We start from the raw sequence: 25,297 nt of genomic DNA on the forward strand, positions 1-25,297 counted from the left end.
GAGCCCCATAGGATTGTACACAAAATTGAGAAAATATGGCCAACATTAAACCTTTGTATCTTAAGGGGGTACTACACCCCTGCCGAATTTTGTGCCTCTTTTTGCATTTTTCTCAAAAATTATAGCGCATTGGTGACAAATAAGATATGTACAATTGTACATGTATATATAGGGGCAGGATTACAACTACTGCACTAGAAATTTTATTTCAGCACAGACAACAGTTAATTGTGGTGTTACAGTCAAAAATGAGGGAAAACCAATATTTGAACAATATATCAATAACTATTTGCCATGAATTGCTGAATTTTCAGTGCAGTAGTTGTAGTCCTTGCCCCTACATATCTTACTTGTCACCAATGCGCTATAATTTTTGAGAAATGGGAATAAACATATATCATCCTGGATTGTAGATCTACCTCATAGTAGATCAAATATTATAACAAACTAATAAATTGCCTAATTAAATGCTAATTAAGACAGTTTTCCCTATATGTTACTGTACAAAGTGTGCACGTAACACTCCGACATTTCTAAGTGGCTTATCTCTTGCCAGAGTCACCCTGCTTATTCAAAAGTACACATATTTGAAAGGACATTTGAAGAGAAATTCAATTATGCTATTAGTTTTAGTGCCAGAAATGGAGGGGAAAAGTTTTGATTTGATAATGTCATTAAAATTGTACAATTATTTTACAATTTTTGACCACTATGTATGTTTAACACAAGGGATAGCAAACTCTTTTTTCCTAATTTGCTTGAAGGGCCCATGCAATGTCTTTCTGAATCCATATTTACTTTGAGCTACATGTACATAGCTTTCAGAAAAGAAAAATAAGGGGTTCATCATGACAAGAAAGATGCAATTTTGTTGTTGTTTCACCTTGTATATTTCTTACCCACCCTGTATTATGTTATACTTTGTTGATTCGGCATCCTTGTAATATAAGCTTTCCAGAAACATATACTTTTAATGGTCTAAAATGTTTTCATTAAAGGTTGTGTTTAAGTGAATCAAAATTGGTGATTTTTTTCTCATTTTACATTATGCTACACGAAAGATGACCAGTTCATGACATGCGACCATATCAGGGGTGGAATTTCGTAAAGTGCCACAGGAGTCCAAGTGGATTCTCACAAGAGAGTTTTGCGAGAGTCCATGGATTCCCGTAAATGGATTCTCGTTGTACAATCTTGCGGGAGTCCAAAAGGTATTATATGTAGGCCTACGTAAAATGCATTCAAACAAACAAGCTAACAAATAAACTAACAAAGTTAAGTTTTTAATATATGTGTCATCATAGGCCCTACTCTCACTTCCATATATGTCATTGCATCTTTGGCGACTTTTCCTTTATATTTTGCAGGCTTTGAGTTTTAAGGCGGGTTGAACTTAAACGTAAGTTCGCTGATCCGATCATTTCCAGCGAGAGTCCACATGGACTCTCGCAATAGGATTTTACGGGAGTCTCTGCGAGAGTCGACTCTCAGACTCCCGCGAAATTCCACCCCTGCATATGTGTTGTATTGCATATATGTGAATCAAATGGTTCCTCAGACTAATGAGTTTTTGTTTTGTTTTGTTTTTCCCTTTTTTCCCCCTCTTTTTCCTCTAAAACACCAAAACAACCGACGGTCAAAATGTTATCCACGAACAGGCAGCGCTCCATAAGTGATATCAGGCCAGCTAAAATAGTGTGTGTCAACAATCATGGTGGAGCCCAGTCCTGATGTATTGTGGCTGACACTTTCATGTCTAAATGATCATGATGACATTAATATCATTTAATTACCTCCTGCAATGGGCATCACAATTGTGGCATAATATGCAACCTCCATGCCGTTGTAAGTCATGTTTTTTATGTTAGCCCTGTAAAAACAAGAAATAAAGATACAACTCTGTAATTACATCCCAGCAAACAAAATGCTTTATACAAAAAATGTAAGGTATATAATAGGTATAAAAAGCTTTCAGAAAACATTTTTGAAAACTTATTTTATTATTTTTTTTGCAATAATATTTTAACAGCAAAAGAAAGACATTTTAGAGAAATTGGCTTTTTGAGCACCTATTTCTCAAGCAACTATGACAAGTTATATGGCCACGTGTTTTGAACTCGCCACCCTTAGCGTTACATCACAAATATTATGAATTTTTACACCAATCAAGTTTCAAATTAGAATATCTCCACAACTATCAACCCTAAACTAGCAAAAGTATACATTTTTGGAAAGCTGAAGGCAAAAGCAATAAAATATACACATTTCAACTCACTGTACAGGGTGACCTTGAAGTTATACAGGGTTTAATAAAAAAATTACAAATAAAAAATGGGTCACTTAATGCATTGCTTATTACTAACTTGCAGTTATAAACTGAAAGTAAACAACATTGATTTGGTTAGATGTTAGGAGTCAGCCTACTGACTTGGAAGAAAAAAAATCACATCTGTTTGGTAATCTCGGAATACAGGGTGTCCCAAAATATGTTCAAATTTTTTTACAATTCAACATATTTTGAACTGAAACATTTTACCCCTAACCCATACAAAAAAGTAAGTCCATATTTAGATTCCTCATCAAATTTCCTCTCAGAAAATGTAAACTTTGACTATGATAGGATAAGAAAATAAAAATTTACAGCAACTTTTAGATTTTGAAGACATCCGCATTGCTTACTACAGTGTTTAATATGAAAACGGGTAGTTTTGTACATAAAAGTTTGCATTTTATAGACTAAACCAATCATAAAGAGTTAAAAATGATTAAAAACAATTAGCAGAATTAATAATCTTTCAAAAGAGCTCTTAACCATGTCTGTAGCCCATATGGATGCAAAGATATGATCAGTTGATTCAACGCACACACACAAAATCTTTATTTCCCATAGACTTTGCACATACCGCCACCGCCTCATCCGCCACCGCCTCATCCACCACCTCGGTCATTCTGAACTCAAACAACTCTAACTCCACTATCTTAGCTGATAAACAATTCTCCTTTGGAGGTCTGTTAGGGCACTTATGTAGCTACAAAATGACACCAAACACACTTCAATACCTTTTGTTTAAGCAGAGATATAACAATTTGAACGAGTCTCGATTTGGAAAAGCGTAACACCACCACCATTTTTGGGTGGCGAGTTCAAAACGCGTGGCCATATATCATTTTAAAGCTTGATTTAAAAAGATTTCAACTGTTTAATATTAAGAACTCAAAATTACGACTTAACACCGACGGGTCCTTCGTGGATGGTAACAAATGTATTGCAGACTCCAATCATTTTGATGTTCATGGGCAAGCCTACCACCCCCAACACTTGGGCCAGACCCCATTACGCCCAAATATCTTCATTCTTCAAAAAACCCGGGTCAAAAACATGACATTTTGAACATTTCAAGCAAAGCATGAATACATTGTACTTGAATAGGAAAAGCCTAGAACCCATGACATAGAATGTGGCACACCTGCATTATAAATTAAACTACCATTGGTCACATTTCAATTTCAATTTAGTAGTAGGGAAGGGATCAGACTTCACACCAAAGATAATTAGATTGGCTTCAAGAAACACAAATATCAGGTAGCCGCTGATATGGTTTTTGCAGTTAAGTGTCAGGGATCATTTTCCCCCGACTTACAAACCAATTGGAGCAACTTTGAAATTGACCTGATCTTTGACCTCAGATGACCTTTGTGGTTTTATAGGCCTACTCCCCAAGTTATGAGATTGTTTTTCCTAAATTACAGTTCCATCGCAGCATCTTTAAAACTGAATGGCGAGCAGCCAAATTTTGAGCCATACATCATCATCCCCCACTTTTCTAAAAAAAAGTTGAGATTTTTATAGCACTGGAAACCTCTGGCTACATAATGTTTATGTACAAAATATTTCTTGCAGATTAATTCGTTTAGCAAAGATATCGTGAAATTTGAATGTTTGTCATCGGCCTGGTCATTGGCCCTCAGACTGTGGTGGAACTCACTTCCTGGCACCATCCTAGTCTCACCGTCTGTTGAGACTTTCAGGGAGCTGTGGCGGCATCAATCTAGTCTGCAGCTATTGGTTTTTTACTCGCACACTGTATTTGTATTAATACACACACTCACTCTTGCACCACTCATGGACAAAGTCCCTCGGCTATACATCCACATGTGGAACCTACCGAGTACAGAAGTAGAAGTGTAGGAACCCATGGATTCGACCACTGTTGATTTGACCCATGTAACATTGTCTATGGAGTATGGAGCAGTACACATAATCATGCAAAAAAATAACTCACAAACACAAAATCGGAATCAACTTAAATTTTGGGAATAAGCTTTTTTCGCGGATATCTACTGAAAAATGTCATGTATTAAAAAGAAGATGATAGGATCACGAAATACTACCCTCGTTTAGTTGCCGAGCAGGCGTTGACGAGTATTTTCGTAGAAGTAGAAGTAGAAGTACCGGTAGGGGAGATTGGGGTTAGTTGAAACATTTTTCACAAAATCGTCTTTTTAACGCAAACCGATTACTTTCAAGAAACACTAACCATATCAGTATAAACATATACATACATGCTACAAATTCAGCCTTAAACTTTATTGGACCTGCTTATGATTATTCATAGAATCCAATTTGAAAATTTGAAAAAAGGTGTTTCAACTAACCCCACCCCTGGGGTAAGTTGAAACATAGGGTGGGGTTAGTTGAAACACAGCTTGTAGAAATTTCAAAATAATTATTATTGTGTTGTTAGAGTTATATACTTCCCTTGAAGGCACCCTTTAACATACAATCAGTGTGAAAAAATGAATAAATAAATATGTGGGAGTTCGGGTCAATACTTTGGACACAAGGTGATGAGTGTCACCATGGACCAAAATATGAGAAGCCTAAAATATTATAAAATGTACTTTCTGTGTGCACTTTTTGCTTGTATTATTGCTTTTTAACCATATTAAAGCAATATTGAAGAAATGGTAAACATGTAACAAATTTTTAAAAAGTCAAATTTTTAACCATATTTTTCTATGCGATTTTCACGTGTCAACTAACCCCACCTCAAAAGTTTCAACTAACCCCGATGCCTATTTTTTCATTTCAAAGTTTATTACACAAAAGAAGAAATACAATAAAACTTTTATTTAACATTATTCTGGGACTTACTACTAGTGCTTATGATACTCAAAAAATAATCCCCTGAATCTTCAAACAACATGGAGATAACGCATCTTTTCTGGGGGTATAAAATTAGTCAGTAAGTAAAAAACAGATATTCCTTTCCCAAGCCAACACTGGTGGGGCATCAGTGCTGTTGCTAATTTGGTGGATGACCCTTACTAATACCTATTACTAGGTGCCAGTATTTTACCAAATTAATTTTTTGTGCCAGAAAGAAATACAATGTTTCAACTTACCCCGCGTTCCAACTAACCCCAATCTCCCCTACTCCTTTAATTTGATCTCGTGTGCTAGCTTTTAATGTTTGAATGTTTCCATGTTCTAGTGTATCATGCGTATTCTGTCGGTCGGACATCCGGGCATGAACCGGCTGACAATAGCACTGCACTGGAGTGAAAACAACATTCGCTGAACTCTGCTCTGCCACTTTGACTTTGCCCTGGCCTGTACACTATTGACATGATTGAGTATTCACTCGGTCGGACATCCGGGAACATTGTCCCCTTCGTCCCCTTTGCACAAGCGTGTGCATAGCAACCAGCTCGAGAAAGGGGAACTGCACATGCGCACACTGGTTTTACAAGGCTATTTCTCCTTTGTGACGTCAGCCCGACCAAGAGAATTGTGCCAGGTTCGACTCTCTGCAAATAAAAATTTGCGATAAGTTGTTTTCACTCCAATGCATAAATGGATGTGACGTGGCCCCGACTAGACGTTCGCTTTTCGTATCTCGTTCCTTGTTGGAAAGGTATTTAACGTTGACGAGATAGGAACATGTACCGAACATCCGGGACCTACAATGTACTCTGCCCTGTTTGGCTGAGTAACAGTACATGAACATGGTCTTTCATGTCTTTTGTGCCTATGTAAATTAGTCATTGTGTAAAGCTGTGTTTATAGTTTATACCCATAGGTTACGCATCATCACACTGTCTGAATCATTGTCGTTAACTGCACAAGTTATGTGTGCAGTTCTAGAGAACGTTGACCGACAGAGGGTGTCAATATAGGCCTACGTGTCGCTTTTGAAAAACAGCGATTCATGCGCATGCTCAGCAGGCAAATACGACGGCGATTTAGTACACTGATCATGTAAGTGCGATTCAGATTTCTGCAAAAGCGATTGAGTATAAATGCATCTTTAGAAATGACTGGTGATTGTGTGTTCTGAAGTGGGTTTTATCATGTTAATTAGTGACCTGACACACATTTGTACTATATTTCGGCTCGATCAAGCATTGATTTTTTGTACTGGATCGTTCAAGCATCTCCAACAAATTTTTCAATGTAAGTGCCTCTGGCCCTAGTGGAAGTAAAAGCGGATACTATGGCCAGAGTTCTAGGGCTAGCCCCGACCGAGAGAATTGGGTATTAATAAAGCCTATTCCCTACAAATGCAGTACGTACACAAGTACGCAGAATTCGGCACCCTCAATCATTTCCGAGGCTACGCATTCACATCATTGTGTGGTTGTGCCTGATCAAAACCGCGCAAAATGACAATTATAATTATACCTTAGGTATATCCACGACAAACGTAAGGAAAAGGGATAAATTACATAGAAAAGCTGCTACTACGTACCTCTCCGCACAGGGTCCTACACGATTTCGTGTTCGATCGTCAGTGCATGGAGATCGCCATCTTGGTTATCACTGGTAAAACTGGCTGGTTCCCGAAACATTTCCACATCATATTTTAACGGAACTCTATGCTGACGAGAATTGTACGGTAGTAGCATTAAAGAATGCTACTATCCATATGCCAGTATATAGACATTATAATTTCGCACATTGCCTAATGCTTACTATTTTTTTCCAGTACATATTGGCTAATGCGTACTGTTTAAAGAATCGCCTGTCCAGCTCGTTTGTGGAGGGGTAGTTGTAAATTTAGTAATGTATCGAAACGTATGGAAATGGATGGAAAAGGGTGGAAATGGATGGAAATGGATGGGAAAAGGATAGGAACGGGTCAAAAAGGATGAAAATGGGTCGTAATTAATCAAAATATGACTCAAACATCTCGAAATGAGTACAATAAGAGCTAAAAGAGTCAAAATGGGTTTCACCCGTCGATCAAAATGCTCAAATCATAGTAATGTGGCCAGTTATACAAAGCCGCCACAGCAGCATGAAACCACAGATATTTGTGATGAAACATTGGCAGATCTCAATAGGTCAAGGCCATAATGTAATATTACTACATAAAACAAATTTTCAACATAATTTGTGTAAATAAATGTCCATGCATACACCAGTTGCAAACTTTTCAAGATAATTATTGTCTTTATTGAAATATAAATCTTTTAAAATTCTTTTTTGAAGTAGTACATCAGCTAAAAGTACTACTGGTACTATAGAAAGTAACAATCCTGGAGAAGAACTGCATCATAAAAAAATTTTGGTGAAAATTGTCTTGATAAAAATTGTGTATTTTTCCACAATTCATTCACCAAATTGGTCTATATAGATATCAAATTTTAGAATTAAAGAAGAATTGTACTTTCTTTCTTTCCTTCTTGCGTTAATTAATTAATTAATTAATTAATTAATTTCCTTCTTGATTAATTAATTAATTTCCTCTTGCGTTAATTGATAATTAATTAAAAGAAAACCGAGGCCTAATTGTTCTTTCTTCCTTCCATTACTAGTATTTGAATTTTATTTGCATGAAAAGAAAAAGCAAGAAAGAAAGAAATGCAAAAATAGGGAAGACAAGAAAACAAATGAAGACACAGGATAAGAAATCACATTTTGATGAATTGTAGCTCTTATTGTACTCATTTCGAGATGTTCGAGTCATATTTTGATTCATTACGATCCATTTTAGCTCATTTTCATCCTTTTCGATCCGTTCCTATCCTTTTCTCATCCGTTTCCATCCATTTCCATCCTTTTCCATCCATTTCCATACGTTTGGCGAGCTAGTCATAACAGCTTGACTAGTTTGATCATGTTAGTCAAACCTGTATGACTAGCTTGGAAGCGCATGATGTTACGTTAGTCAAAATATGGACACCATCCTCACTAACTTAAAGTTAGTCGTTTACTAGTCAGTGGACTTCGGGTATATATATAAATGCGCTTTTATAAATGCGCACGTGACATCTACACGTCGCCATACCGTGTTCAACGATGTAAGGTACCCGGATGTACACAAATTCCACACGCAAAAGTATAGGCGAAAATGACAGGTTACAAGGAAAATTGTTTTTGCAAAATAGTGACATTGATTGCAAAGGGCAAAATAATTTGAGCGAAACATACACTCTTTATTTAGATTCTCCATGACGGAAAAGCTAGATATAGCTGATTTAAAAACTTGTATTTCAGTATTTCCGTGCTAAATGGGCGTGGCAATTGGCCATATTGATGACGAAATGTGATTCTACTGGCCAAAACTAAGGTTCTAAGTTCTAAGGTCAGAACTGAGTAGCTGCCGATGATGTTATTTGATAATTTTTGCACGTGGTGATAGGGAACTTAGGGGGCTGTCATTTTCTTCGGGAGGAATGGGTCATGGATTTATTTATTTGGGAGTCAAGTTAAGTATTTCCACTCCCCCACCACCCCCACACCCCCGTAGTGCCGCCACTGAACATAAGCCCTGACCCTAATTTTAACGTAAATTGACGAAACTATATAACTTTAGCCCTTTTCTGAATAATGACCCTCTCGAACTTAATAGGCTAGACAGTCAACATTAATAGGTAAATTTTCACGGGAAAATTTTCTGGACACGTGACCAATGCGTATCAATGTGAGTGTAACCTCGAGCCTGATCTCTGACCCCCGGCGGTGACCTCGCTATTCAAGTCTTAGTAATTTTGAATTGGAATAGTTTTGACCGCAATTGTGATAGAAATTTGTACATTGCAAATTTATTGAATATTATGTTATCTTAATTTTTTCACAATATCATCAAAACGTAATTTCAAAAATATCTATCTACGGAAAAAAATATTTATCTATGGAAACTCTTACCATCACATTATTAACTTGCGACAAGTAACTTATTTTGCCTCAAAGGAAGAATTCTTCCTATTCAAATACATTGGAAGAACACCCGCTGTGCTCGGGTCACATTCCATAATGCTAATATGTCTGCGCCCATGGGTGTCACGTGTCCAGAAAATTTTCCCGTGAAAATTTACCTATTAATTCTGACTGCTAGATGTCCCCGCCCGACCCCCTCAACCCCAACTTATTCATTCGCTGGCTCACATTCAATTAAGTATCAAAATGGACAAAAAACTAATTCAAAATGTGTTTTAAGCACCTTTTTGTGTCCCCCATGCTAAATCGGTAATCTGTACACCCTCTGACGTACAATTCAGAGCATAAATACGTAGATGACTGTACATGAGCTAATCATCCCGGCTGGAAGATGTTGAAGAAGACTTTACGCTGTTCAGGAGTTCGTATCTCTCAAGTTTGTCTTAACTTGTCACGAAAAATCCAATTTAAATACAAATTTAATCTTTATTTAAGACATTGGTTCGATCAAAATATTAAAACTATTGTGGTTGAAAAACAAACTTACTGTCTTATATTTTCACGTGTTTTTCAATGGGACGATTATTTAGTGGGCGCACACCACTAAATAAAAACTCCCATTGAAATACGTGTAAATATACATGAAAGTAAGTGTGTTTTTCTACCCCATGTAAAACCATTTTTCATATTTTGGTAGCACCAATGTCTTAAATAAAGATTAAAATTTAATTTAAAATGGTTTTTTTGACACAAGTTGAGACTAACTTTTAAGCTACGGGGACTTGAACAGCGCCACCCTTATTTTCAGCTTGCACGAATGCCTCCTTACCATGTCCGTACGCGGATTAGTTTTGGGAGCCAAACTTTTGACCAGATCAAGATGCACCATTTTGTGATATTCTGAACATTTACCAATTGCATATCTTTTAATTTAAATATAATAAACAATCATGGCTACTCATCTTGCTCCCAAGGGACACCCACTTGTTTGCACTACCGACCTATGTTTACCGGGACTATCAAGGGTTACACCAAATGCGGAAGGATTTAGTGGTGTGCTGCCTTATATGGTTTACGTTTCAACACAGTAGAGAATAGGGACATTGATTTAGTGACGTGTACCCATAATATTCTGACTTGCATGATTTAACAGCGAAGTAAACACATTATAATGTCATAGGTCAAGTAAAACGTCAAGTTTAAAGTCACCAAAATGGCGGACTGTCGACTGGCAAACATTGCGAGGTTACATAGCTATAGATTTTGATATCCGTACACTACTCCTAGGGTTGTTTGTGATTCTTTTGTTGTCATGGATTATAAGTCATGAAGTAGTTATCGGAAACGAGTCATAAATCTCCCACCAGGTCTTATGGCTTGGCCTCTCATCGGTTGCCTACCACAACTTTTGTTTATGAGTTTAACAACAGGAAACACATATAATAATTTATTTGTGTATTTACGTGAAAAGTATGGGTCTGTATATGTACCGTACCATTGCCATTCGGTATGAATGTGGTACTCGTCAGTGGTTACAAAGGGGTCAATGAAGTGTTTACGAGTCACAAGTTTGATCAACGACCATCTGTTGGACATATGAATAATCCTATAGACATACTGAATGGTGCAGGTAAACTGTTTTTATTTTTATAAATATTTACATAAATATTATCTTGAATAACAATATGCCTACAAAATTGTCTAATTATGTGATTCCTCATGTTAAAGGCCATGCTGAATATTTTCATTTTCCATGGAAAGTGAGTACAGCGTCAACACTAGGGAAATAATTACTTTGGTACAGGCGGTAAATAGCCAATAGAAACACACCCTGCAGCGGATCACCACCACCACTGAGTTACAAAATAAGCTGAATTTATACTCCGCCGCTGAGCGATTGGTATCTGACCAATTAGGTAGCTCGCTTTTCCCAGCACAACAAAAAGAGTTCTATGCTATTGGCTAAAAACCAATCGCTATTGCTCAGACACAAGGTGTCAATTCTTAAAATTAAACCTTAGGAGGAACATGTTAAAATTCAAGTGGAGGCCATTTGAAGTCACAGTTCATCCAAAGGTCAAATATTTAAATTTCGCCGATTGGACTCAAAGTTTGTTTGTTTGTTTGTTTGTTTGTTTAAACGGTCGCTCGACGCGCTTGATTGAAGGCATATGTTAAAATTCACGCGGGGGTCATTCGAGCTCAAAGGTTATTGTATCAAAATTTAAAAAAATCCTATCGGGCTATAAATAAATAAATAAATAAATAAGTAAATAAATAAATAAATAAATAAATAAATAAATAAATAAATAAATAAATAAATAAATAAATAAATAAATAAATAAATAAATAACAACAAGTATACTTTACAAGTGACTAACTTTCGAATTTAGAGTGCTCAAACCCATTACAGGTGAGCTATAGAAACAAATTCAAAGTATAGACCTCTGGCAAGGCAACCGTTACTTGTAAAGTATACTTGTTATTATACGCCCCCACTATTTTTAGTGGTTGAGCACTCTCGACTACTTTTGGAGTAGAGACTGTTCTGGTTGGCTTGGTTTGTCATTTTTTCGACACCACAGAATGTATATACTTGTATAAACATTCCTGTAAATTTGAAATCATGACAAATTATCCGTCTGATGATCGGTTTACCCAATGATCGTAAGTGAGGGTATTCCGTGAAACTTTAAGTAACGGTTGCCTTGCCAGAGGTCTATACTTTGAATTTGTAAATAAATAAATAAATAAATAAATAAATAAATAAATAAATAAATAAATAAATAAATAAATAAATAAATAAATAATAGTGGATATGAGGACTGTGAACATCTTTTAGTAGTATCAAGACACCCGATAACCCGAGAAATTCTAGTAACATTTGTTTGTTTGTTCCTGCATAGGCCTTTTAAAAAGTTGATGTCTCTAAGATCTACGAGGACTCGCCTTTACTTGACAATAATGTCTTAGTTGTTGTATACTAGAATATTTATTTAGTTCCTCAGGATTATATTACACTTTATAACCCTTTCATAAGAAAGAAACTACAACATAAATCATGAAAATGGTAATAACGAAGTTTCGATTATCATTGTACTGATCATTTCAGGCGTTGTTTTGTCAACGGGTGAGTCCTGGAAAGAACACCGCAGATTTTCATTGAAGATTCTTAGGTCTTTCGGAGTAGGAAAAAGAAGATTTGAAGATCAAATTGCTAAAGAGAGTGAATATCTCATGAAAGAAATCAGCTCAATACAAGGAAATCATTTTGATCCAACACACCTTCTCAGCAATGCTGTTTCCTATATCATCTGCTCTGTTGTCTTTGGAAAGCGGTTTGAATACGATGACCCTGAATTCAGGCAATTGTTGCATTCATTTGACGAAGTGGTAAACAATCCTGTCTTCAACTTTTGTTTTGCGACGGCACCAAGACTTGTAACCTACTTGACCATGATCCCCTTTTTCCCCAAGGGAGCAATGCAATCCTTACTCTCAAAGCGTCGGAAAGTGCAGGGGATCGTGAATAAACATCGTGAAACTTTTGATAGGGAAAACATGAAAAATTATATAAATGCCTATTTGAATAATATGCATGTGAAGAAAGATCAAGGAACGCACACTCACTTCAGCGATGTCGAACTAGTTGCTGTGGTCGACGATTTATTTGCTGCAGGAACTGAGACAACTTCAACCACCTTACGCTGGGCTTTACTGTACATGCTGAAGTATCCTGACGTACAAAAACGAGTGCATGATGAAATTGACTCAGTTGTCGGACGAGATCGCTTGCCAAAGCTTTCTGACAAACCTGACCTGCCTTACACAGTTGCGGTTATTGAAGAGATCCAGCGATTTGCCAGTATCATATTTCAGGCTTTTCCGCGATACGCTAATGAAGATGTATTCGATTTCCAAGGATTTACTATCCCTAAAGGCTTCTATGTGCAAGCTAGTCTTTACAGTGTTTCACGAGATACCGCAATATGGCAGGATTCAGATGACTTCAAACCCGAGCGATTCCTAAACGAGAAAGGACAAGTAATAAAGATTCCAGAAAATATGGTCTTCGGTGCAGGTATGAAATAATATTGTTCTCAGTACACGAATCATTGTTTCAAAATTTGTGTTTAGAATTTGTTTTTGGGTAACTGCCATGTAGTACCTTCATTGACCACTTATACCTCATATTATATGACATTTAGGATGCTATATTCCACATTCTATTACCCCCACGACCCATTATTCAAAATCGCGCAATGTGATTTGTTGAAACGCGTCAGACCATTAATTAGCGATAAAGAGTCAAGGGCAACGAACTTTATGTTCTTCTATCATCACAGCGCACAGCAGAGAGCGCACAGCACACCTGCTTATGTAGGGGAGAATGGAATGTCAGGGTGTGTTATTGTATGTGCATACCTGTTTATAGGGGAGAATGGAATGTTAGGTTGTGTTATTGGAATGTGCATACGCTTTGGCTACGCGCATGCGCTCCACCTTGAGGTAAACAACTTGAAATATTTGGGGAAAAAATATGATATTTTCTCTTTAAATCACACTATTTTGTGGTAATAGAATAGAAATAAAGGGTGCAGCATTATCCTTTACACGCAAATAATGTGTCCTCGGCAGTAAAAACGTTTAAATAATGGGTTCGGCTGCGCCTCACCTATTATTTGCGTTTTTACTGCCTCGGACACATTATGTTCGTGTAAAGGATCATGCATTACCCTTTATTTCTTAAATACAGAACACTCTCCATGCTTACCTTCCTACCATGCTCTCACTATAGAGTTTCAAACAATGCTCATCTGTCAGTTTTATATTACAAAGTAATGTATCTTACATTTTCTCCACGTGTTCAGATCAATTTGCTTTGAATTACAGTTTTAACAATCATTGTGATCATTCAAAAAATAAAACGGAATCTTGTTTTCGGAGATGTTTATTTTGATGCTTACTTTTTTTTGTGTGTGTAAAAATCCAGGTAAACGAATGTGCCTTGGAGAGCAACTTGCCCGAATGGAACTCTTCATCTTTTATACTCATCTCATGCATCGATACAGCTTCAAGAAACCTGTGGGGATTGAAGGTGTTGATATCAAGCCCAAGCCAGGAGCATTATTTGCACCATTTCCTTATAATATATGCGCTACTAATCGTACCTAGAAGTTGCTCTTTTGCGTTAAGCATTTAGAGGTATATACACTACGCAAAAAAAGTTTCTTTATGGTTAGGAAATGTGCCCACTATTAAAATATATCGACTAATTTTGTACGTTTGCTAAATATTTACATGCGGGTGATTGTCCTGCGCATTTTGATACCCCAATCACTACCCTACGACACTCCTGAGAAAAGATATGAATGTTTAAGTAACACGAGGTCGAAAAATCAAAATTGCAAAAAGGCCTATTCAAGTTTTCAGCATAAAAGAACACACACAAAAAAACAACAACAAACATGCAGATAACATTAATTTGTTTACTTGCTGTCTAGTTGCTGAGCACATTTCAGGCATCATACTGCAGCTTCCAACTTCACTTGAGATTGATCTTTTTTTTCTTTCAATACTTTGTGTGTCCACCGTTGGCTTCCTTTACAGCAGCCACGCGGCGTCTCATGCTCCTGATGAGGCGTCGAATGTTACCTTGCTCAATCCCGTTCCAATCATTGATAACGATGTGACGCAATCACATAGTTATATCTACCTTTATCTTCTTGTTGACTCGTCTCTTGAGCTGATCCCAAAGGTTCTCCAAGGGGTTTAGATCAGGGCTTCTGGAGGGCCACTCAAGTGTCAATTCCTTCTGTTTTGGTAACATATTGAACATACAGTATCTTCCAAACTGCTGTAACCATGACCTGTTTTCAATCCCTTTTCCAAACCCATCTCTCAAAACGTAAATGTCTTAGTACCCACTCACCTTTGTCTTTGATCATTCATCTGCACAATAAGCAAATGATTATCCAACATGCATCAAGGAAAATGCTTTAAATTCAAATTGAAAAGGCGGGAATAATGAAACTGTCTTCGATCAGTGAATCAGCTCTAAAACCATTGAATAGGCTTCTTTACAATTTTTATTTTTCGACCTCGTGTTACTTAAACGTTCATATCTTTTCTCAGGAGTGTCGTAGTGTAGTGATTGAGGTATCAAAATGCGCAGGACAATCCCCCGCATTCGAATATTTAGCAAACGTACAACATTAGTGGTTAGATTTTAAGAGTGGGTAAATTTCCTAACCATAAAGAAACTTTTTTTGCGTAGTTGGCGTCGTTTTTAGTCAAGTCACTTGCGCCACGCCATCTAGAGCACCATTTTAGTATATTTAAAAATATACGACTGATAAAGAAGACAAACGTTTTTTTAATTAGATTTTTGGTCAAAAAAATGATTTTGGCCAAATGTGATTCTTGGTCAAAATGTTTATTTGATAAACATTTACAAACATCGATTTCATGACAAAACGTAAGAGAAATGTTTAAAAAAATTCTAACTGCTAAAATATCTAATAAAACGTTTGGGAAACAAAACAACCAATGTCCCAAATATTTATTTAAAAATCGGTTTAATGATAATACATTTTTTTTGGATTAATGGGCAATAAGAAGATATATTTTACTCAAAAAACATGCCTCAGATAGTCACTATTGCCAAATGATTTTGGAAGTGCAAGTCTTGATGAAGCCGTTGATCGTGGCGATAGTTTTGAGACAGAATATACCCCAAAAATGTTGCATTTTTAACATAATGGAACTTGAAGTGCATCTTTTGAAATTTTGAAGTTTCAACTTTAAGGCAGAGGTTGTTATGGGTTATTATTTATTCAATCATTTCATCTGAAATATCCATGTTCGGCCGTTTTCTATCTTTGTTTGTCTCTCTGTTCAAATACCATTCACGTATTAATGTATAGGCTTATAGGAGCATAAAGTGTAAGTTCACAACTTGTATCTTCATCGATCCAGAACAAAAGGTATAGAAATCATTGACAATAGATGTTGCCGACACTGCGGTTAAAGCACCAAATTCGGCTAGTTCAGTTTATAACATAAGATCGTTTTCCACAGCTTCATAGGCTCTTCATATGAAAATTTAACTTTAGATACTTTGGATATTGTTTGAAAGTATATTTTCTTTACGAGTTGATGGAGCAAGATACATCAAGTATTGGTTGGTTTATCAATGAAGTGTCTCTCCGTTGGCTAAACGTAGGATATTTGGCTCGAACTGGGAGGTCAGTTGTTAATTCGCCACGCCTTTGTGCTTCTGTCACTGCTTGTAAGGTATCGACAACACTGACTGAGCGAGATGGATTTAAATGAGGTTTTCTTGCGGGGTCAAATAGATGTGGCCTATATTAATGTCATGAAATTCGATTTTTGCCGTTTCACATAGTGGCGTATGTTGATCGTAGTTCGTACGTCAGTTTGTGAAACGGAAGATATTGGATTCTTACGGGATTGTTAATATAGGTTAATTAATTAATTAAAGTTATTTATTTAGTATAGTTGAGCTTTCTTACTTACTTGGTGTACTTGAAGAACTTGATATTTAAAACCGTTGGGCCAAATTTCAAAAAAATAACCAAAATCACCCAACGCCACTCTGTGTTGTGACCGACGATTTGTGATCGCAAAATGTTGTCTAACGTTTGATGAAAGAGCCTAAGTATACTATTATAATATCATAATACATGCAAAGTGTAAAAATAATGCTATCTATTTAATATAACTCCTAGTAAATTGTGACAATAATGCTATCTACTGAAGATTACTTCTAGTATATTGTGAAAATAATGCTATCCACCGACGATAACTCCTAGTAAAGTGTGAAAATAATACTACCTACTGAGATAATCCTTAGTAAAATAAATAATGCTATAACTAAAAGATAACTAAATTATGCGTATGAAAATGGACAACTTTCTGTAACTCAAAAATATGGTATAATCACTTTATTACCCAAAGGAGATAAACCACGTCAATTTTTGAAGAACTGGCGGCCTATATCCCTCCTAAATGTATCTTATAAACTCGCCTCGTCGTGCATCGCAACCAGATTAAAATCCTGCTTGTCCGATATTATACACGAACACCAAAAAGGTTTTGTCACGGGTCGATATATTGGAGAAAACATACGTTTAATGTACGACCTGATGAGTTTGGCAGAGAATAAAAATATTCCTGGCCTTTTTCTCATGATTGATTTCGAAAAGGCCTTCGATTCGGTTTCACATACATTTATAATGAAAATATTAGATAAATTCAATTTTGGCAATTCGATTAAAAAATGGATTCGTGTTTTTTATAATCAAGCTTCATCATCAGTACTAGTTAATGGATTTCTTTCGGAATCTTTTAAGGTGGGTAGAGGATGCAGACAAGGCGACGGACTAAGTCCCTATTTATTCATCCTTTGTGCGGAAGTCCTAGGTATGATGGTTCGAAAAAATCAGAATATTAAAGGTATTAGAATAGGGATGCAGAATATCGCATATCTCAATATGCTGATGATACTGTTCTTTTTCTTGATGGCACAGAGAAGTCAATGAATGAAGCTTTTAAAATCCTCGATTCGTTTGAAAATATGTGTGGTTTACGGGTAAATATAGACAAAACTAATGTTGTGTGGATTGGGTCAAAAAGTGGTAGCAATGAAACAATTTGTGATCATTTGAACGTTAAATGGATTCATAATAATAACTGTTTTAGAGCACTAGGTATTGACTTCACTGTGTCACTTGAAAGAATGGTGCAGATTAATTATGTAAAAACAATGGAGTCAATTCATGAATTAATTCACCAATGGTCAAGACGTAATCTTACAGTTCTGGGCCGTGTAACAATAGTTAAATCACTTATTTTATCTAAGCTTACCTTTCTGATTTTAACTTTGCCTAATCCACAATACGAGTTAATAAAAGATTTAAACCAAATAATATATAAATTTATATGGAAAGGTATTGATAAGGTTACAAGAAATCAAATGATCCAAGATTATGGTCAAGGAGGTGTGAGAATGGTTGATGTCCAGTCATATATACATGCACTAAAAATAACCTGGATTCGTAGAATCATTAAAAATGCGGAGACAGAGTGGGTAAAGCTTTTTCTTCAGACAACAGGTATAAACCGTATACAGGACATTGAGGGTGGATCTACTAATATTATGAATTTCATGAATAATAACAATGATAAACCGAATCAATTTTGGAAAGATGTTTTTTGGGCATGGTTTAGTTTTTCTAACTGTCATCAACCAACTACCAGACAGGAGGTACTGAAAAGTTCACTTTGGTACAATGAAAACATTAAAGTGGGTAAACAAAGTTTGTATTACCAGCATTGGGTTCGTAATGGTGTTGATCTTATAAATGATCTATTAAATGAGAGAGGGGAATTCCTCTTGCTGGAGGATTTTATGCGTATATTTCATGTTCGCACAAATTTTGTTGAATACGGTGGTGTAATATTGGCGATCAAAAAGTCATTTCCAAAATTCTTTGACAAACCTGGTGATACCCTTGTTTATCCCACTATTCCATTTCACTTTGATGTTCTCTTTAAAGATAAAAGGGTTCCAGAAGAATATACAATATTCTTGTTTCGAAAAAACAATTGTTCGTAAATATGTACAAAAATGGTTAGAAAAGCTTGAAGCTACATTTGATCCTTCAAGATGGAATGTTATTTTTAATACACCCTTCAAATGTACAATAAGTACTAAACTCAGGTGGTTTCAATTCAGAATAATTCACAGAATCCTTGGTACAAACGCATTTTTATTTAAAATTGGGATAAAAGATTCCAGTATGTGTACCTTCTGTCTGGAGGAGAGTGAAACTTTGATTCATATGTTTTGTGATTGTCATGTGGTTAGGAAATTTTGGGATGATGTGAAAAGGTGGATCGAAAACAAAGTTAATATAAATCTCTCTTGGAAAAAAGATAATCTGCTTTTTGGCGTTGGTCCTAGCTATATTGTTTTGGATTTGATTCTAGTTTTATGTAGATTTCATATATATAAAATGAAAATGAAAGAAAATAACCCTTCGATCCACATTTTCAAGAAAGAATTGCAAAATCATTATAAATTAGAAAAATATATTTACATATGTAACAATAATATTGGTTTATTTTATAAAAGATGGGGTATTTTCAATTCACTCTGTAGAGAATAAGATTTAGACCCTCATACACGCGGAGAGGTTTTTGCATGGCTATGTGTAGTGGCAGAACCTCGTAATGTGAGGTTCTGTACTTGCATAGCGTTGTGTGATGAGAGCTTCTCTGTGTGTATGAAATTATATTTCATCATGTGTATCATGTAATATCATTGTGTATCATGTGTATGCTTAATGTTTACCTCTGTTTAAAGTTAAACTTGAATAAATGTTTTTTTCCTCTGAAAAAAAAAAAAAAAAAAAAAAAAAAAAGATAACTAAGTACATTGTGAACATAATACTATCAACTGAAGATAACGCAAATTACATTGTGTCAATGAAGCTATCTGAGTGCTGGTTTGCATAAAACGGTCCCAAGATTGATTCAATAATCGTTGCATCATTTTCATCACGAAATGCTTAACTTGATTAAACATTTTTTTAAACATTTTTAGCTTTACATTATATAAGTATTCAACAACATTCTTATTTAACGTGCCTGTTAATAATGATAATCACATGTACCTGTTCATTGTCTTCCTCTGTGTAAATGGTGCATAGCAAGACAATAAGGCATTGTCTTCCTCTGTGTAAGTGGTGCATAGCAAGACAATAGGGCACTCAAATCGTTTCTACAACCGCATGAGTTCATTAATTATATAGATTGATCCGTAGCTACATGTACTTATTTAGCCCCTTGACTACGTTGACCAGGCCTGTACCCAACGGCCTCCCACAAAACCCCAAACAACAACAACAACAACAACAACCAGAAAACAAAACAAAACAAAATGAAAACAAAAACAAAAAACAACAGACCAAACAAAACAAAATGTCCAAAAGATCCACTGTTTGGAAATTCCGCAAATCCCACTAAACTCTGCGTACGGGTCTGATATTACGATTTATTTCCCCCATTGACCATAAATATATGTCATAGAGTGTCATGTGGCATTATAATATATTTGCTAATTTTATATTTGTTATTAATGAGATGCAAATTATTCAATAACACACGTTTCAAGTTATTTGATTATGATAATTGAAAATAATCAATTCAGTTCAGCATCATATCTCCATTTGGGTCTAGCTGCACGCATCGGTGAGTTATACTTACTATATATTGCATTATCGTTATAATATTGTGTTAGCCATAGGCATTAAAGTTCAAAGTTTTGATGTATTTTCTTAAAATATCAAGATATATCTTAAGAAGCGCTGAATCAATACTAGGCTTGTTTGTACTCATTTTCATGCTGATTCCATTATGGTCATTACAATTTTTGTATTTTTGCAGTTGACACCCGCCGCGTGAAGCGAGTCAATAGTCATTATTAATAGGCCTACTGCTACATGTACTACAACATGAACTTATTTTCGTCCAAATTAGTGGGGTTTTAGCGGGTTCGCCGTCGGACAAGTTTAGAACTGACAAGTTTTGACAGTTCTAAACTTGTCCGACGGCGAACCCGCTAAAAACCCAAATAATTGTTATGAATTCCCGTCGTAAAAGCCTATCCCACAATTTCTTTTCGTCCATTGCTTATAGACCCAAGGACTCGAACAGTGATCATGTTTGCGATTTTGGTTTACGTAGGCATAACCCGAGAAGTTTGACTTGGATTGGCGACCATTATGTAGTACACCTGGCACTTCCAAGTATAGACCGTGACATCCCGCTATCTCTAAGGACCGCTATCTCTAAGGTTCGCTATCTCTAAGGTTCGCTATCACTAACGTGTTAGTCTATGGAGATCAGAATCCCGCTATCTCTAATAAAAAAAAGGGTTCGCTATACCTAAAAAAAGGTCCGCTACTTCTAAGGTTCGATATCGCTAATTTCGCTAGTTCTAAGGTTCGATATCACAAATTTTAAATAAGGTTCGCTATCACTAATATAAAATAAGGTTCGCTATCACTAATTTTGAATAAGGTCCGCAATCACTAATTTATTGAAGGTTCGCTATCTCTAAGGTTCGCTATCACTAATTGCAATAAAGGTCCGCTATACCTAAGGTTCGCTATCACTAATTTTGTTTAAGGTTCGCTATCCCTAATTAATTAAGGTTCGCTATCTCTAAGGTTCGCTATCACTAATTTCGATTAAGGTTCGCTATACCTAAGGTTCGTTATCACTAATCTTAAATAAGGTCCACTATCTCTAATTTTAAATAAGGTCCGCTATCTCTAATTTCAAATAAGGCCCGCTATCTCTAATTTTAAATAAGGACCGGTATAGCGAACCTTATTTGAAATTAGAGATAGCGAACCTTATTTAAAATTAGAGATAGCGAACCTTATTTAAAATTAGAGATAGCGAACCTTGTTTGAAATTAGTGATAGCGAACCTTAGAGATAGCGAACCTTAGAGATAGCGGACCTTATTTAAAATGAGAGAGAGCGAACCTTAGGGATACCGGGATTGTTAAAATTAGAGATAGCGGACCTTATTTTAAATTAGTGATAGCGAACCTTAGAGATAGCGAACCTTCAAGAAATTAGTGATAACGGACCTTATTTAAAATTAGAGATAGCGAACCTTATTTAAAATTAGTGATATCGAACCTTAGAAATACCGAACCTTATTAAAAATGAGTGATATCGAACCTTAGGTATAGTGGACCTTTTTCGTAATTAGTGATAATGAACCTTAGGGATAGCGAACCTTAGAGATAGCGGTCCTTAGAGTTAGCGAACCGTCGCCGTATAGACATGCGTTGGATTATGCCAAGGATCTATGCTAAAAATCAATTTTTCTAGTTGAAATGGGAGGTGTACTCAATTCATACATTTTTTTCTTAAAAGAGTTGATCATATAGGGACAAAAGAAAATGGAACTGCATCACATTTTCTGGATTATTGCGATGATCTGCAGAGTGAAGAGTGTATCATATCGAAACGTCAGGAGTGAGACTGATGAGCAACGGTGTGAGGCAATTTGTGAAGACTGCTTCACGAATCCCGATGATTCATTAAAGAGGATGGGATGCTTGGAGAAATGCATTGCAGAGGGTGTAGACCAGTTTACATGTCCAGGTAATCGTTGTTTATAACGAAAATAATCATGTAATAGTATTAAGTTATTTTATTAATCAAGGCACCTATACTTTTTATCGCCAATTTTTTGAACGCCATTAATATACGCCTATTGTAATATAATACTTCGTTTAATAAATTGTAATGCTTCTCTTTGTGTTATTTATTCATTCATATCAAAGGGGGCCAATCTATCCTTAGTGCAGTATCTCAGCCTTCTACAAGCCTCGCAACAGAGATCGAAGATTTCTTTGTAAGGAAATCGGATTTGTTATCGGCAAGAGATTTCGAAAGTATAGAAGCTTTAATTGCTGTAGATTCCATATTGGTCGTTAATGGGCAGAAGCCTGTTATCGGACGAGTCGGTAAATATAAGTAACTACCGTAAAAGTTCGCCTAATGGCGCACATGGGCTCCTTTGCCTTAATTTCATGTACAAAATAGAGAGCTCCATCCTCTGAAAATCTCAGGGCCGGATTTACCATTGGGCCAGATGGACCCAGGGCCCCAAATATTGGGGGCCCCCAAACTTGCCCTGCGCATCCTAAAAACACCCATGTTTTGGGTCAAAATATGGTAAAATTGCAAAATTGTGCGCGCTGTTTTTATGTTAATTTTTTTCATCCGCCTCGCGCGCATATTGATTATAATATCGGAACAATAATGCTTGTCTTCATCTAGATTCAATTTAATGCTCCCGCCGTGTCGATAGTATACGTAAACCAAAACTTGACATTCTAGATCCTCACGGTGACTTTGGGGGCCTCCAAATTTTGGCCTGGCCCAGGGCCCCCCAAAAGGTAAATCCGGCCCTGGAAAATCCCAACAAGAATTAAGGGTACTTGCCCTTATTTTCTGGTGGGAATTTTACGGGAGGATACTTTTAGTTTGTGTCTAAAACTCTAGTATAACTGTCTGGCCCTATTTAATGTAACTAGTTCGCTAATTACGTACTAACAAAACGGACACGTTTGCATGCGTACATTTATAGGCCTATTGATGACCCATAAAAAGCCACGAATGGATATATATAGCACAATTACAAAACATAACATTACAGGTAGCCACCGAACACTATGTATGGCACAAGATACACTTTTCAGGTAGGCAGCAATTATAGGCCCTCAAGCGCATAACCCTAGTCACTCTACCTAATATTAATAACCATCGCAGCCAGGAATACCTCCAAGAGTTTTATTCGGGAAAACCGGGACAATTAGCAGTAAGTTCCTTGCCCAGAGGATCGAGAAATTCCAAGGTAGTTCAAATTGTCTACGAGAACTGAAATAGACATTGCGGGCTATCGAACTCGTACCCCTATAGCGTTTATGCACCTGTCATACTATCATGACGTCTGATTCAGCGGCAGGCGACAGGATGTGCCCGGTACCCGTCAATGATAGTATTAAGGCTTGTTGTACTATAGGTTATGAGAAATAATTATATGACCTTTCTTTAGATGTGAAGATCTCAATTTTGATGGCGTGAATTGGGGGATGCTTTGAATCCATTGGAAAAGGCGTACTATAAATGTAACACGTTTAATATACGCATGTGGGTTTTTTTTTCGTTCTATATATTAGCCAGAGTACAAGGAGTTAGAGACTACTTTATTGCAAATCCCGACATCGATCATTCGCGTTCTGAACCCATTGACTTCGGTGAGGAATATGGAATCATCTGGGCCAACGGTATTCACACTGACTATAATAAGCAAGACGTCAAGATCGATTCATTGAGGTTAGTAGGCCTATAACCGGGGATAGATGTCCGGATTTTGGACCATATTGAACACAGTTGTACATTGTCGTATAAATTCTGTCCGGTCAGAAATTGTCCGGAAACTTACTATAATCACTAGCCGTAACGGGTATGTACCGTATGTGATATCCTTCTTAACCAAGGATATTTGCACTATAAGCATGCAAGAAAAATTGCGTGCTGCATTATCGGAAGTAGCAACCTCTTCATGATGCGTTGGATGCGCAAAGGGCATTCAAAACTCTTCTCAATCCCAAGAGTTATCAAAACAGAAGCTACATGTTCGCCGCCTTGATCACACTGTTGAACGAGCTATCAGCTCGCATCACAATATTTAGACATTCCCAGTGTTTTGTAAGTGTGACGTCGGGGTCATTGCTGTTGTACGGTAATGTTAGATGGTATATGATTTGTGCGGTAACTGTGCCTCACTATAAACAGCAAGAGCTTCGGTATACATACAAGGAATATCGTACACGGTGTACTTAAAAATCACTATATTCAACATAAATACGCTGATTGAGGTCAACTAAAGGTTATAAAATAAAGATTTTTTGATAAAGGATTGTACATAATGGTTTAAGACAACGAGGTATTGCTCATTAAATAGATAACATGGAATTGATTTATTTTTGGAGCTTGGCTCAAAAAACTAGTGACAATATGTTTATTTATTTTTTTTAATTTTATTTATAATCTCATTTCAACAGGTTTATGATTGTCTTAAGACGCGTCGGTACCGAGCTTCAAGAATACGTCGCAGCCGTGTTTCAATAAGTAGGCCTATCTGCTTTATTTGTCTTCTGCTCCATACAGCAGTATAATGGCCGTTGGATTCTACAACTGCTAAATAAACATATCTGCTGAAGTTAACCCTAGTAAATCGTTCAAACAGTGCTCTCTACTGAAGGTTACTCCAAGTAAATTGGGTCAATAATGATATATACTGAAAATATACTGAAGACAAGGTATTCTTATAAAGCATTCAACAACAGTCGCATGTTTAACGCGCCTGTTAATTAATGATCACATGGTGCGTAGCAAGACAATAGGGGATATCAAAGCCGCACCTCTATACCTTCCAGAAAAAAATGGTAGCAAATTTATCTATATCCCGTGATACTTTGCGCTACGAAAAATATTTCTGATTATCACTTAA

At 36.4% G+C, this 25,297-nt stretch overlaps 1 protein-coding gene across 1 annotated transcript; it reads left to right on the top strand.

The window, feature by feature from the left end:
• Window positions 1–10,398: 10,398 nt before the first annotated feature.
• LOC140157191 (cytochrome P450 2J3-like) lies at window positions 10,399–17,071 on the top strand. The gene is made up of 3 exons (XM_072180308.1): window positions 10,399–10,796; window positions 12,279–13,247; window positions 14,160–17,071. Exons 1-3 carry the CDS (start codon window positions 10,676–10,678, stop codon window positions 14,339–14,341), a joined length of 1,272 nt encoding a protein of 423 aa, XP_072036409.1. The 5' UTR covers window positions 10,399–10,675; the 3' UTR covers window positions 14,342–17,071.
• Window positions 17,072–25,297: the final 8,226 nt, after the last annotated feature.

The sequence above is a fragment of the Amphiura filiformis genome, chromosome 7 (assembly GCF_039555335.1).
Source record: "Amphiura filiformis chromosome 7, Afil_fr2py, whole genome shotgun sequence".
Taxonomy (NCBI): Eukaryota; Metazoa; Echinodermata; class Ophiuroidea; order Amphilepidida; family Amphiuridae; genus Amphiura; species Amphiura filiformis.